A 13,148-nucleotide genomic window follows, 5' to 3' on the forward strand; every position below is an offset into this window, starting at 1 on the left:
CTAAATGTTTTCACTGAAGAATTCTCAACTTTGGTTGATCACTATGTATTGAAGCCGGCTCCCATACTATTCGTTGGAGACTTTAACATCCATGTGGATATGCCAAATGATGCAGATGCAATTCATTTTCGGAATCTACTTGTAGCAAGCAGTCTTCAACAGCATGTGTCTACACCTACACACCGACATGGTCATACATTAGACTTGCTGATCACTCGTTCATCTGATCCTCCTGTTTTCTCAAACCTTAATGTCACACCTTAATTTCACCTATTCTACACTGTATGTGATATGGATACAGATTATACTGTGTATACTATATATGAATTTAAATAATAAAATTCAGCAATAACAACATATCATATTCTTCAGTTCAGGTCATAATGCCAACGTGAACACTTCCTTTTGTCCTCAACCTATCCCCTTAATGTTAATGTTGCACCACTTGCGCGGCGGATAACCAAACTCGTCAAAGTGACGAGTTACATGTCTAGTCTTATTCTTATTATTTATTTCTCTCTGTACAGATTTTGTGTAACAAATATCTCAAAAAGTTTAATGTTAATGATTACCAAAATTTCACAATGTCTTTCAAATACGTTAACTTAGTCCTAATAAGCTTTTCAGCGTGATCACTCATCCGTGACGTCACGTATACGCCATTTTGTGAAATCACATTATCAATCATATCTCCATAATTAATTATCACATATTAATGAAAATCACTACACGTAAACTTGAGGTCAAGGTAAAAAATATTAGCAAATAAAAACTCGGGCGTTTCAAGGTCATGCGCGTGAAATCGCGCGTTGAAATTTTAAAAAGCTCAAAATTTAGTTTTTATCAATTTAGAGCATGAAATAGGCCATTTGCGTGTTTAAAAAAATTACTGCGCAAAAACACATTTTTGCGCACGCGATTTTTAAAAAGGGTAAAAAATAAAATTTGATGTATACATCATATTCTACTCACAATCCTTAGTACATTCTCCGACTTTGAGTCCATTCCGACTTAAAATAACGCTATACGAGCACGTTAAAAATGACAAAATTCGCACATTAATTGTACAAAAGTGCTAAAATGGTAAAAAAAGAAGGCCTTTTTAAAATGAATATAACTCTTCAGAATGGCAGGTGACCCCCAAATTTTTTAACTTATTATGGAAGCCAATAAGTTGTAGATATAAATATATATACATATTAGACGTACAAAATGGTATGACGTCATGAAATGGCCACTTGAATTTAAAAATTAGTAATTATTATCTTTTTGTGTGGGTTATCACATTCAATAGAGCGCATCTCCGTTATTTGAGCTCAATTTTTGCACACATTTTAGTATGTGCTTGCTCAATTAATTATCTTTCTCATAAGTTGTCAACATTTTTATTTTGATGACGTCATCACGCGTAAAAACTTGAATAACCTAGGTCGTGTAATTTCAGCTACACCATACATTTGAATATCTTATAGCTCCTCAGAATTAAAGGTGACCTTGAAGATTATAATTTATTATGAAAGCTGATGAAATGTAGATATGAATTCATATAAAAATTAAGCCTATCGGATGTTGTGATGTTGTCATATGGCCAGTTGAAGTTAAAAAGTAGTTTTTAAATTTCTTTAGTCGAAGTTATACAAATTTAAAAGAGCGCGCATTGCGCTTCTACGTGTCAAATTCTCTTCCAATCCTTATATTTATTTGCTCAATTCATTATCTTTCGAAATTGTTATCTTCGAGTTTATTTTGATAATTCCATCATACCAAAAAATTTGAACTTGATGTGTGTCCCATAATTTCACCTATGCTACACTGTATATAGATATACAGTATATACTGTACATTGTATATGGCATATAATAGGCATAACTCAGCAATATAAGGGTATAATAGGATGGCATACATCAACATTTTCCTATCGTATGTTAACGTACGTACATGTTTAAAAAAAATTAATTTCATTAAAATGATAAAAATGATCACCTATAATTCGTCAAAGTGACGAATTAAATTCTAGTTTTATTTTCATTTTGTGGCCTTACGCCACTTTTATTCGATCAAAGTAAATTTGATACCCTCAATTTTAAGAACTCCTGTGTTGTCAGACAATAAATATAGAGTAGAAAATTTGTAAAGATGCCTGACCATCCTGACCATGGCGGTAGATTAGTCCAAATCAGGACTAGGCATCTGAAGCAGAGTTTAAGAAGAGAACAAACAAACTAACCTCATATCATTTGGATAGAGAATATCGCAGGTGATTCATTATTGTAATTGTTTTATGAATTGTAAAAATATCAAAATTAGACATTTAAATGTCTAATTTTGTGTGTGTGGCTCGTGCTGTTTGTAATTAATAATTTCTGATGAATTAATAATACCGTCATGACGTCTCATGATTTGCATGCCTCGGTGGCTCGCAGAACGCTCTTTAATTTCTTTCAAAAAAGATGTCTGCGCCCATTACTTTAACAATAAAATGGAATGGACAAGAGTTTATTTTAAAAGACCTAAATGATACACAAACTGTAAAAAATGTTAAACAATCAATAACAGAACTCACCGGAGTATTGCCTATGAGACAAAAGCTTCTCGGGTTAAAGAGTAAAAAAGGTAGGCCTAGCCTAGGCCCTAGCTAGACTCTTTCAGTCTCAGTGTCGTCAGCAGACGAACCCGAGAAAAAGGCTACATACAGGGGATGGCCCGATCGTCTGATGACCATTACTACTAGCTTAGCCTACAGTAGTAGGGCCGCCGCCTATGTACCTACACTACTATTAAATAACATAAGACCACATTTCTAGATAGGCTAAAGTAAAGTAAGTAAGTTTTCCAATAAATAAAGAAATAATTATAAATTGAGAGTAAAATAAAAAAGTAAAAGTTCAATCTAATTTATTCGTATGCAATGAGAAACATATGTTACTTTTTTGTACTGTTCATTGTTGGCTCAATTTTTTATATCTTGTGTATTTTTATTTTTTTACATGGATAGTCAATTTGGTAGTGCTTAGTGCATGACAACACCCAAGGTGCTTTTATGTATTATTATGTTGTTGTTGTTTGTGCCTGCAAATTAAATAACATAAAAATAAAAAATCCAATTGGCGAATCAGCCAATCAATGCTATAGCGATGAACCCTAAGTCTCAGTGGATACAATAGTACATTACTGATGGTATTGTTAATACCTCATTTTGTTACAGGAAAACCTGCAGAAGATGACACAGCGCTTTCAGAATTAAAGTTGAAACCAAATATGAAGATAATGATGATGGGAACACGAGAAGAAACCATAGCAACTGCGAATGAAAAACCTAAAGATGCTCCAAAAGTAATTGATGACTTTGATGTTGATGATGAAGAGGTTCTTACAGAAAATAGGTAACATTATAAAGAAAAAACTAATTTATAAAAAACAAGTTTATTTTCAGGATGAAATTAACCTTAAGAGTTTGTTGCTACCGCATTTTGGCACCTAAAATTGGGCATAAGACTTTACAGTCACTAACTGTTCTGTTTGGGAGGTTGCTGGGTTTGTTTACTTGAATCTTTACTTGCAAATAAGTACCACACACGAATTGATTATAACAACATCATTCATTTATTAAACAATAACAAACTTTACTGTGACGATACAATCGCCATTTTCAACAACAACAAAAATCCAACAACAGAGGGCGCTATGACCCTTTTTGGAATATGGCACTGTCTTAACAGCCGCCCCCGAATTTCTTAGGAAATTCGCCTTATCAATCAAGGTATCAAGTCATGTACTTATTTTTCTGTATTATTAATCAACAGATTAAATTTCTTTTAACATTAAAATGATTTAAGTTGCATAAAATTACGCGCCTTTTAAGTCAAAACTAATAATCACGGGCTCGATTCTTCGACTTGATCGTCACATTTCATCAACTTCACGAGCTTTGCCACTGGTCGTCGATAAGCCTTTTTGTTGACACGAACATCCACCACTCTCACTCGGTTGTCACTGCTTGGATAGAGTGCCGAAACAACACCGACTGGCCACTGAGATCGGCTCAACTGGGGATCTACTATCATCACCACGTCTCCAACTTCTAAGTTTTCGACTTCCTTCTGCCACTTCTGGCGCCTTTGCAGAGTCGGTAAGTATGACCTGATGAACTGACGCCAAAACTGATCCGCTAGAACTTGACTATGTCGCCAATTACGCCGTCCTTTCAGTTCTGACTCGTCGTACACCACCATAGGTAGGGCAGGATCCCGCCGCCCCATCAACAACATATTTGGCGTAACTGGGTCGATATCAGCTATCTCGGAGGATGCGTAGCCAAGAGGTTTAGAGTTCATAATACCTTCCACTTCCGTCAGAACAGTACGTAGCACAACATCAGGTACTACTCGGTCTCGTAGAACCCCTTTCAGCGCACACTTGATAGAGCGCACTTCCCGCTCCCACAATCCACCGAAATGAGGAGCACTTGGAGGGTTGAAGCAAAATCTCACTTTAAATTTTGCCAGACGACTGGTCAACTCTGGTTCCATTGCCTTCAGTGCAGTCTCAATCTCTTTCTCCGCTCCCTTGAAGTTTGTCCCACAGTCACTACGGAGCTCATATGGTACTCCTCTGCGTGAGGCAAAACGCCTATACGCCATCAGAAAATGATCCACATCAAGAGACTCTAACAGTTCTAGATGAACGGCACGGGTCGTCATACACTGGAAGACAAGGCCCCAACGCTTCTCTTGTGACCGCCTAACTTTCACTGCAATTGGACCAAAGCAATCCATCCCGGTAGAATAGAAAGGAGGCTTATTCACCCTTAATCGGGATTCCGGCAAATCAGCCATTCTGGGTATCAGTGGTTTCTGCCGCCAACGTTTGCAGTCAGAGCATTTTCTGAGTATACCTTTAACAGAGGTTCGTCCTCTCAATATCCAGAAGCGACGACGCAGATAGGCGAAAACTTGCTCGGTTCCGGCCTGGTGGCTGAAATGATTGTCAGCATCCTGGATAAGCAACTTGGTTACTGGATGTGATGATGGGACAATTGGATGTGGTTCTACACTAGTTTTGTTATCCATTTTCCTTAAACGTCCACCAACTCTAATTAGATTTGTCGTTTCATCCAGCTCTGGAGAGAGCTCCAACAGACGACTACTCTTCGGTATTTCTTTCTGGGTTTTGAGCGTCGCAATCTCTTCTTTAAATGATTCTTGTTGGGCTCGTTGTAAGAGTTGATATTCGGCATCACATACTTGTTCTGCAGTTAATACAACTGAATCTTGTCCATCAACTGCGTTGAGTTTCTCTCCCAGTGCTTGTACAAGTTCTGGCCAGGTCGGGAATTCTTCCAAATCTATATTCTGTACTGGAGTCGCCAAGGTTACACCACAAAATAGGGACTTCTTTATCTCGTTGGTATCTACAGATGAATTTAATGATGAGATTCGAGTTCGTGCCAGCACTGAGGCACTATGACTCTGCCATGTATCTTCTGCCTCTAGCAGCCATGAAGGTCCATCAGTCCATCTGGATCCTTTTCCGAGCTCTGTCCCTGACAGACCTCGAGTAATGTCATCTGCAGGGTTTTCATCTGTTCGCACATAACGCCACACACTGTCGGATGTCAACGTCTGGATTTCAGCTATCCGAGTCCCCACAAACACCTTGAAACGACAGGAATCTGATTGTATCCATGTAAGAACTGTTGTTGAATCACTCCACATATTAATATTTTCCACATCCAGGGTGAGTGCATTGGTGATAGTCTGAGCTAGTTGTGCACCAAGAAGAGCCCCAAGTAATTCCAGGCGTGGTATGGAAGTTAGGCGTTTTGGTGCTACTCTGCATTTGGCCAACACGAAACTCATGTGAACACTACCGTCACTATCCATTGAGCGTAAGTAGGCAACGGCACCATAAAGCTTCTCTGAGGCATCACAAAACACATGTAATGTCCTTTTTACAATTGTGCTGCTCATGTTAGATGGTGTATAGCACCGCTGTATTCTTATTGATGGAACTTTCTCCAATTCATCACACCATTCTTCCCACCTTTGTCGAATGTCAGGATCTTTTACTTCTTCATCCCAATCAAGCTTTGTTGACCAGAGTTCTTGAACAATCGTTTTGGCTCTGGATGTGAAAGGTGCTATATCTCCGAGTGGTTCAAACTGACTGGCAAGCACTCTGAGAGCATTGCGTTTGGTAAGTTTTCGGTTATCTGGAGATTTGGCTGGGTGGTATAACTCATCACTGTGACAATCCCAATAAAGTCCTAAAGCTGGCTCTGGTTCCCCATTAATTTGACTGAGGGAAAGTGACTGCAATTGATGACCGGACTGCACGTCAGTGGTTAAGTGTTCAACTACATCTCGATGGCTGCTGGCATATTTTACCATTTGGAACCCAGCTTCATTTAGACACTCACGTGTCTTATCTACAAGTTCCTTGGCTTCTGATATAGTGTTACGACTGGCTAGTTGATTATCCACATATGTCTCATTTTCGATGGTATCCTTGACAATTGGGTAGCGATCTTTTCTATCATTTGCCACCTTTTGTAAGGCAAATGTTGCACAACAAGGGCTACAAGCAGCTCCAAATGGGAGTACCAGCCACTCCATTACAAGCCAAGTATCCATCTCGTCATCCCACCAGAGGAATCGCAACATACGTCGGTCTTCTGGGGCCAGTCTCACTTGATGGAACATTGCGGTGATATCGCCGGATACTCCAACGCGTCCTTGTCGGAAACGTAGCAGCACGTCCAATAGTGCTGGACTTGGAGTCGGTCCAGCGAGTAACTCATCGTTCAGATTCTGACCATCATATTCAAACGAACAGTTGAAGACAAGTCTGTACTTCCCACTACTGTGTACCACATGACAGGGGATGTACCATCCTAATTGCTGCTCCGGAGACAATGTGTCGACAGGCCCTATAACTCGTATGGAGCCGTTCGTCTTCAGCTTGTTAATATAGGATCGACAGAAGTCCACCAACTCTGGTTTGCGGGATATTTTTCTCTGGGTAGAAAGAGCTAGGCTCTGAACACATCTTGGTGTACTAGACGGGGGTCTGTACCCAGGTTTCCACAGGAGTGGTGTCTGGAGTCTTTGTACACCTTGGACCTCGACCTGCTTGGTACCATTTTCCAATGTCTGAATAGCAAACTTGTCATTCTTTGACCGCACTGATTCCTTTGGATTTACATGGTGCAACACATCTACCGCCATAAATCTTTCCATTAATTGGTGCAGCTTATGTTCTGGTTGAGTGCTAGTGTACATCATCTGAGGATGTCCTAGTAGCTTTCCTTGTGTCTGGAGACCCTGCTTTCCCTGTACAGTCCAACCAAATAGTGTCTTGACCGCAACTGGTGAACCCGTTTTGGGTCCTCTTCTAGTTTCCAACGACAGAGTACATTCAATGTTATCGGCACCAATCAATATCGTCGGCTGCACCTTTTCGGCAGTAAATAATGGTAGTCCTCTAAGGTGTGGCCATTTTGACTGCAACCTCTCCGCAGAAACTGTATAATCCCCAAGTTGGACTTTAGTGGCGGCAAAGGCACACTTGATATTGAATGTCTGGTCTGGTTCTTCTCTGGGCGAGAGGGTGAAGTCCACACATTTTCCTTTCCAGTCAGTGTCACCTGTTACCGTTTTAACTTTGATTGACTTCCTCACCATTAATGCCCAGTTCATTTATCAATCTTTCTGATACCATCGTGCGTTCTGCACACTCATCAAGAACACCGTATGTGTTTACTAAACCTTTGGCACCATAGATGGTTAGGGGTACAACTTTGATTAGTACATCGTGGTAGTCAAGTTTAGCAGTTAAACCCATTCCAGTACATAGTTGAGTTGGATTAGGTACTGGTTCAACTGGGGCTGGGCCTGGTGCTGGTGCAATCACTTTGTGGAGACTACTTCTGTGGTCCTTTTTACATTCCTTGCACCTTTTTGGAAATGGGCAAACACCATCATGCTTCTTAGCACACTTTTTGCACCGGTTGGTGGTCTCCAACCATTTAATTTTGTCTGCATAGCTAATCTTGGAGAAGTTACCACATGTTTCTAAGTAATGTCCGCTTTCATCAACATCACAATACAGGCATGTAACACGCTTCTTAGCCTTTGAACTACTTTGAGTAATATAAGCCTTCGTGGCAGGCGGTTGTTCACGTTTCTTCTGCTGTTTAGCGGTTGCATATGGTTTTTGGTCTCCTGTACCATGACTCATTTTTTCTAGCAGTATTAGACCAGCTGGTCCTGTTTTCTCCTCTAACCATGTTGAAAGGTTTTGAACAGTATAGATCATTCCCTTTTCCTGTTTCCACATCTTGAATAGGAACTCATCGTGGAGCCTGTCTGGTGGTTTCTTTGTCAGGTCTGCCGCATACCGATGGTGATTCAGCTCATTCCCATGGTTTAATTTGTTGGCAGTCTGGACCACAGTTACCAGTTCATCCGAAAAATCTTTGAGACCAGCCCAGTCTCCTTGATGTATTGTAGGGCGTACCTGGAGCTGGTCCAATAACCCTTGAACGATTCTACTGGGATCACCAAAGGCCTTCTCCAACTGTTTCATGGTTTCCTTGTAAGTGTCATCTCCTAGCATGAGGTTACGGTCAGCCATTGCTAATGGTCGTCCGCCAAGGTGACTACGTAAATATGCAAACTTAGTTGCTTCGGGTAGCTGTAATTTCGCCTGACTCATCACACTATCCCATACTGATTTAAATGTCACATACTGCTTAACATCGTGTTCATCACAGAATTTTGGTATATTCAGTTTTGGTAAACCATCCCAAACTCTACTAATACCAAACACTGGGTTAATACTCTGGGTCGTTGGTTGGTATGTCGGTTGGTATGCCGGTACTCCAGGAGATGGATTGAATGATGATGCAGTAGAATTTAGTACCGGTATGTCAGTACAAAGTCCAGTATTCCGTACGTTACTTGTCGTAACGGCATGCATCTGATGTTGTGTAATATTTTGCACATCATTCATAGGCACTGGCATATGCGGTATTGTACTTTGTGCATTACTAGTGAAACTGGACATCCAGGGTCTTGTACTCATTACATCAGTAACCATGGTAAACGTAGGTTTAGTGTTCGCCACCCCGTGTGGTGAGATGGTTTGTATGGGTGTGTACTGATTCATCATACTGTTTACCGCATAAGTTTGTTGAGTACACACTTTCGGTCTGGCTGCATTCTGTATTTCTGTCCGATTAATAATACTAGCACTGCTAGTAGTAGCAACAACGCTTTCACTGACCGGTACCGTAACAGTCCTTGTAACGGGTTCTGGACTGCTTTCTGTAAGGTTGATGTCAGTTATTGTTGTGTCTGCCAGAAATTTCTTCACATGATCTTCGGACGTTTCGTTGGGAGATGTGGTTAACAATTCATTTAGGTCTTCATTTAGAACGGCGGTGAGTGTGTCCGCCTGTGCTCGTAGGGCCTGTGCCTTGCTCCTCGCCTTTAGTATATGTAACTCGGCTTCTTTAGATGCAATTTCCACTGCAGCCATGGCTTCTGTCTCGGCAGCAGCGGCATCTGCTAACACCGAGGCTCTATGGTTCGATGACCTCGACGATAGCTTTGATGATCGGCGACTGGAGCACGTGGATCGGTTAGACATACTTGTTTAGGCTAGGCTATATCAGTAGTAAAATGTGTGATAACTTACTTCTCAAGTAATCCGGCTCGAGGGACCAAATGTTCTGTTTGGGAGGTTGCTGGGTTTGTTTACTTGAATCTTTACTTGCAAATAAGTACCACACACGAATTGATTATAACAACATCATTCATTTATTAAACAATAACAAACTTTACTGTGACGATACAATCGCCATTTTCAACAACAACGAAAATCCAACAACAGAGGGCGCTATGACCCTTTTTGGAATATGGCACTGTCTTAACACTAACCATTACTTCCGCACAGTGGATGAATGTTTTTAAATTTGACAATCTCAAGAGATTGAGGTGTGAAAGTGCAGTAGTACCAAACGTTCTAATACTAATTGTAGATACCGCTACATTTTACCGCACAATTACTGGTATTAAACAATACTGTTGTTTACTAATTCTTTCTTGTTCACAAAGTAAGGGTATTTGTATTGAACCTGTCTTTCTAACCATAAACAATTTGTATTCAACAGGGAAGAATTTTTAAAAAAGATTGAAAGAAGAATTCGTGAATACAAGATTGAGGAGATTTCACCTCCTAGACCTGGAAAGAAGCTACTTGTACTAGATATTGACTATACATTATTTGGTTAGTAGATCAACTAATAATATGTATAGAACTTTGCATAATCCAGGTGCTATGTGGACTAGTCCTTGCCATGTTATGTCCAAGCAGCCATAAAGGCTTGTTTGAACCAGTATACTAATGAAATCTTAATGGCATAAATACTCATGTTTAAAATGAGTGTGTTTGAAAAGGTTCTTATGTATGAATGTATGCTGTTGATTGTAGTCAATGTTTTGATACTACACTTATTGAGAAATCACCTTTATACAGAATTATCCTTCCTTATCTTTGTAATGTAATTTAATACTATTAATTACTTACAATTGGCAACCAATTTTTGTATGTTTTAGATCACCGTTCAGTTGCAGAAACTGCTGTAGAGTTAATGCGTCCTTACCTTCATGAATTTCTGACGTCTGCATATGAACACTATGATATTGTTATTTGGTGTAAGTTTACAAAGAAAATACTTGTTTTACTCTTTTTTATATAACCTGTATGTTTGTTAGGTTTGATTTTATGAGTATTAAGTATAGTATAGTGTGATTAAGTGGATGAGCAGTTAAGACAGTGGGTCCAGTTTACACATATGCACTAAAAGAATCTAGTACATCTTTCGAGATGAGTAAGGGGTTACCCCGGTGTACTAGTACATCAAAGCCACTAATCATAACTGAGCCCTCTGGGAGACCAGTCTTTGACTGAAGAGGTCACCCAATATAAATAAATAATAATAAATAAAAAAATATATAAATATTATAGTATAGTATTTTTTTTTATTGTTCCAGTTATTAGCTACACACTATAGGATGATGTTAAAGTCAAATTATAAAACAAATTGTTATTATTTTTAGCTGCAACTGGCATGAAATGGATACAGGCTAAGATGCAAGAGTTGGGTGTATCCAAGAATACAAATTACAAGATTACTTTCTATGTTGATAGCGGCGCTATGATTACAGTACATACTCCTAAATATGGTGTAGTAGAAGTAAGATTTTTAAAGCTCTGTCTACACTATCAAACTTTATGTGACAAAAAAATATATGTGCACATCATCACTACTATATTTGGTCATATCAAACTTTTTTGTCACATAAAGTTTGATAGTGTATTATCTATCTTTGTACACTTCTACAGTTACTAGTATTATCTGCACCTCAGTAATACGGGTATCTTAGCAGATATACATAGTAGTTGTAGTTATAATTTTAATCATAGTGTTGTCTTTAAACAAATTATTTATTAGCAATATTTACAGTTTGAAGTTAAAAATAATTTTCTTTTATAAATTGAAAGATAACTTTCATAAAACAAAATTTTATTGGCTTCAAAACAAAAATTTCAAATCATTTAAAATCTTATTCCTTTCGGTCAAATTTTCTTCTTTTACAACCCACATGGTAATGAATCATCACATAACAAATATTCTTAAACATTTATGAAAACATGTTGTTGTATCATTGTTTTACTTTTAATCATTTTAGGTGAAACCATTAGGTGTCATTTGGGGGAAATATAAACAATACAACAGTAACAATACAATTATGTTTGATGATATCAGACGCAATTTTCTAATGAATCCACAAAATGGTCTTAAGGTAAGATAATGCTGACATATTTTGTCAGTGTGTCTTTAATACAATTTTATTTTATTGTAGAGTATAAAGATTCTGTTCCAATAATTAGGCGGAGAGCCAATCAGACACCCCCCCCCCCCACCCTCCCTAACATTTAACAGCCATGTTTTTTTAAAATAAAATATTGACTGTTTCTATTTTTCTGCAACCCGGCGGATCATTTTTATAATTTATAAAAGATTTAGCCCCCCCCCCCCCCCCCCACTCTATAATGCTGGATCCGCCCCTGTTTGTTGGAAGTAACAGTATTATTCAGTAGTACTAAATGGTTTTCTTCCAATTTCGTTTCAGATACGACCATTCCGACAGGCTCACCTGAATCGAGATTCTGACAGAGAATTGATTAGGTTGTCACGCTATCTTAGAGACATTGCAGCGTTAGATGATTTGAGTTCCTTGAATCACAGGAATTGGGAGAAATACAGCTTGAAAAGGCATCATGAGGATGGGCCTGAATGAGGTAGGTAGCCTGTCATTTTAGGAACACAGGATATTGCTATTCATTTAATCTATTTCCATTTGTTAAACTTCTTTTAAACACAGGTAATGAATTAATAAATAAAACAAGAGCCAAAACAAAGTTTTAGTTGGAATAATGATTTTATTTTTTCATTTTGAATTTACATTAAAATGTTTCTGACAATGAGCACTGTATTCCACTAGCACCATCTACCAATATTAGTCTATTTATTTCATGGATACTATATCTGATAATAATATTAATAAACAATAATATTAGATCATTTAAGTGTGACCTTTTTAAATAAATCAACTTTTTTTATTTTGAACATTTTCAATAAATCATTTTAACTTACAACCATGCATAAATGTAGAGGTTTTACATAAATTATATTATTTTCTGGGTTATAAGTATTATTTAATTACGGTATTTACATTATTTACAAATATTACATAATTTAGTGTAAATAACAATAGAATATATACATTCAAGATTATTTTTGTTCTTATTCAAGGTATATATTTACATTATTTAAACATTTTAAATTAGAATTATATTACAATATTATCAAGAAAAATAAAATAGTGATCCATTATCATGGCATTATTCAGTTTATAGAATTCAATCATTTATGTTCTAGGATAGATAATGTCAGGTTGATCTTATTAATACTTAATACATTATTCAGTTTATAGAATTCAATCATTTATGTTAGGATAGATAATGTCAGGTTGATCTTATTAATACTTAATATAACTTTAATAGTATACATTTTACTT

General features: G+C 37.8%; 1 protein-coding gene across 3 annotated transcripts in view; it reads left to right on the plus strand.

Moving 5' to 3' along the window:
• Positions 1 to 2,441: 2,441 nt before the first annotated feature.
• The window catches only part of LOC140047462 (ubiquitin-like domain-containing CTD phosphatase 1), a 40,532-nt gene continuing 29,825 nt past the window's right edge, over positions 2,442 to 13,148 (plus strand). For all 3 annotated transcript variants that reach the window (XM_072092503.1, XM_072092501.1, XM_072092502.1), the window contains exons 1-7: positions 2,442 to 2,613; positions 3,206 to 3,383; positions 10,175 to 10,290; positions 10,620 to 10,718; positions 11,124 to 11,260; positions 11,757 to 11,870; positions 12,201 to 12,369. In XM_072092503.1, the coding sequence (XP_071948604.1) occupies positions 2,451 to 2,613; positions 3,206 to 3,383; positions 10,175 to 10,290; positions 10,620 to 10,718; positions 11,124 to 11,260; positions 11,757 to 11,870; positions 12,201 to 12,368 (975 nt within the window). In that variant the 5' untranslated portion in view covers positions 2,442 to 2,450 and the 3' untranslated portion in view covers position 12,369. The remainder of the gene's footprint in view (positions 2,614 to 3,205; positions 3,384 to 10,174; positions 10,291 to 10,619; positions 10,719 to 11,123; positions 11,261 to 11,756; positions 11,871 to 12,200; positions 12,370 to 13,148) is intronic.

Source organism: Antedon mediterranea, chromosome 4, assembly GCF_964355755.1.
Source record: "Antedon mediterranea chromosome 4, ecAntMedi1.1, whole genome shotgun sequence".
Classification (NCBI taxonomy): Eukaryota; Metazoa; Echinodermata; class Crinoidea; order Comatulida; family Antedonidae; genus Antedon; species Antedon mediterranea.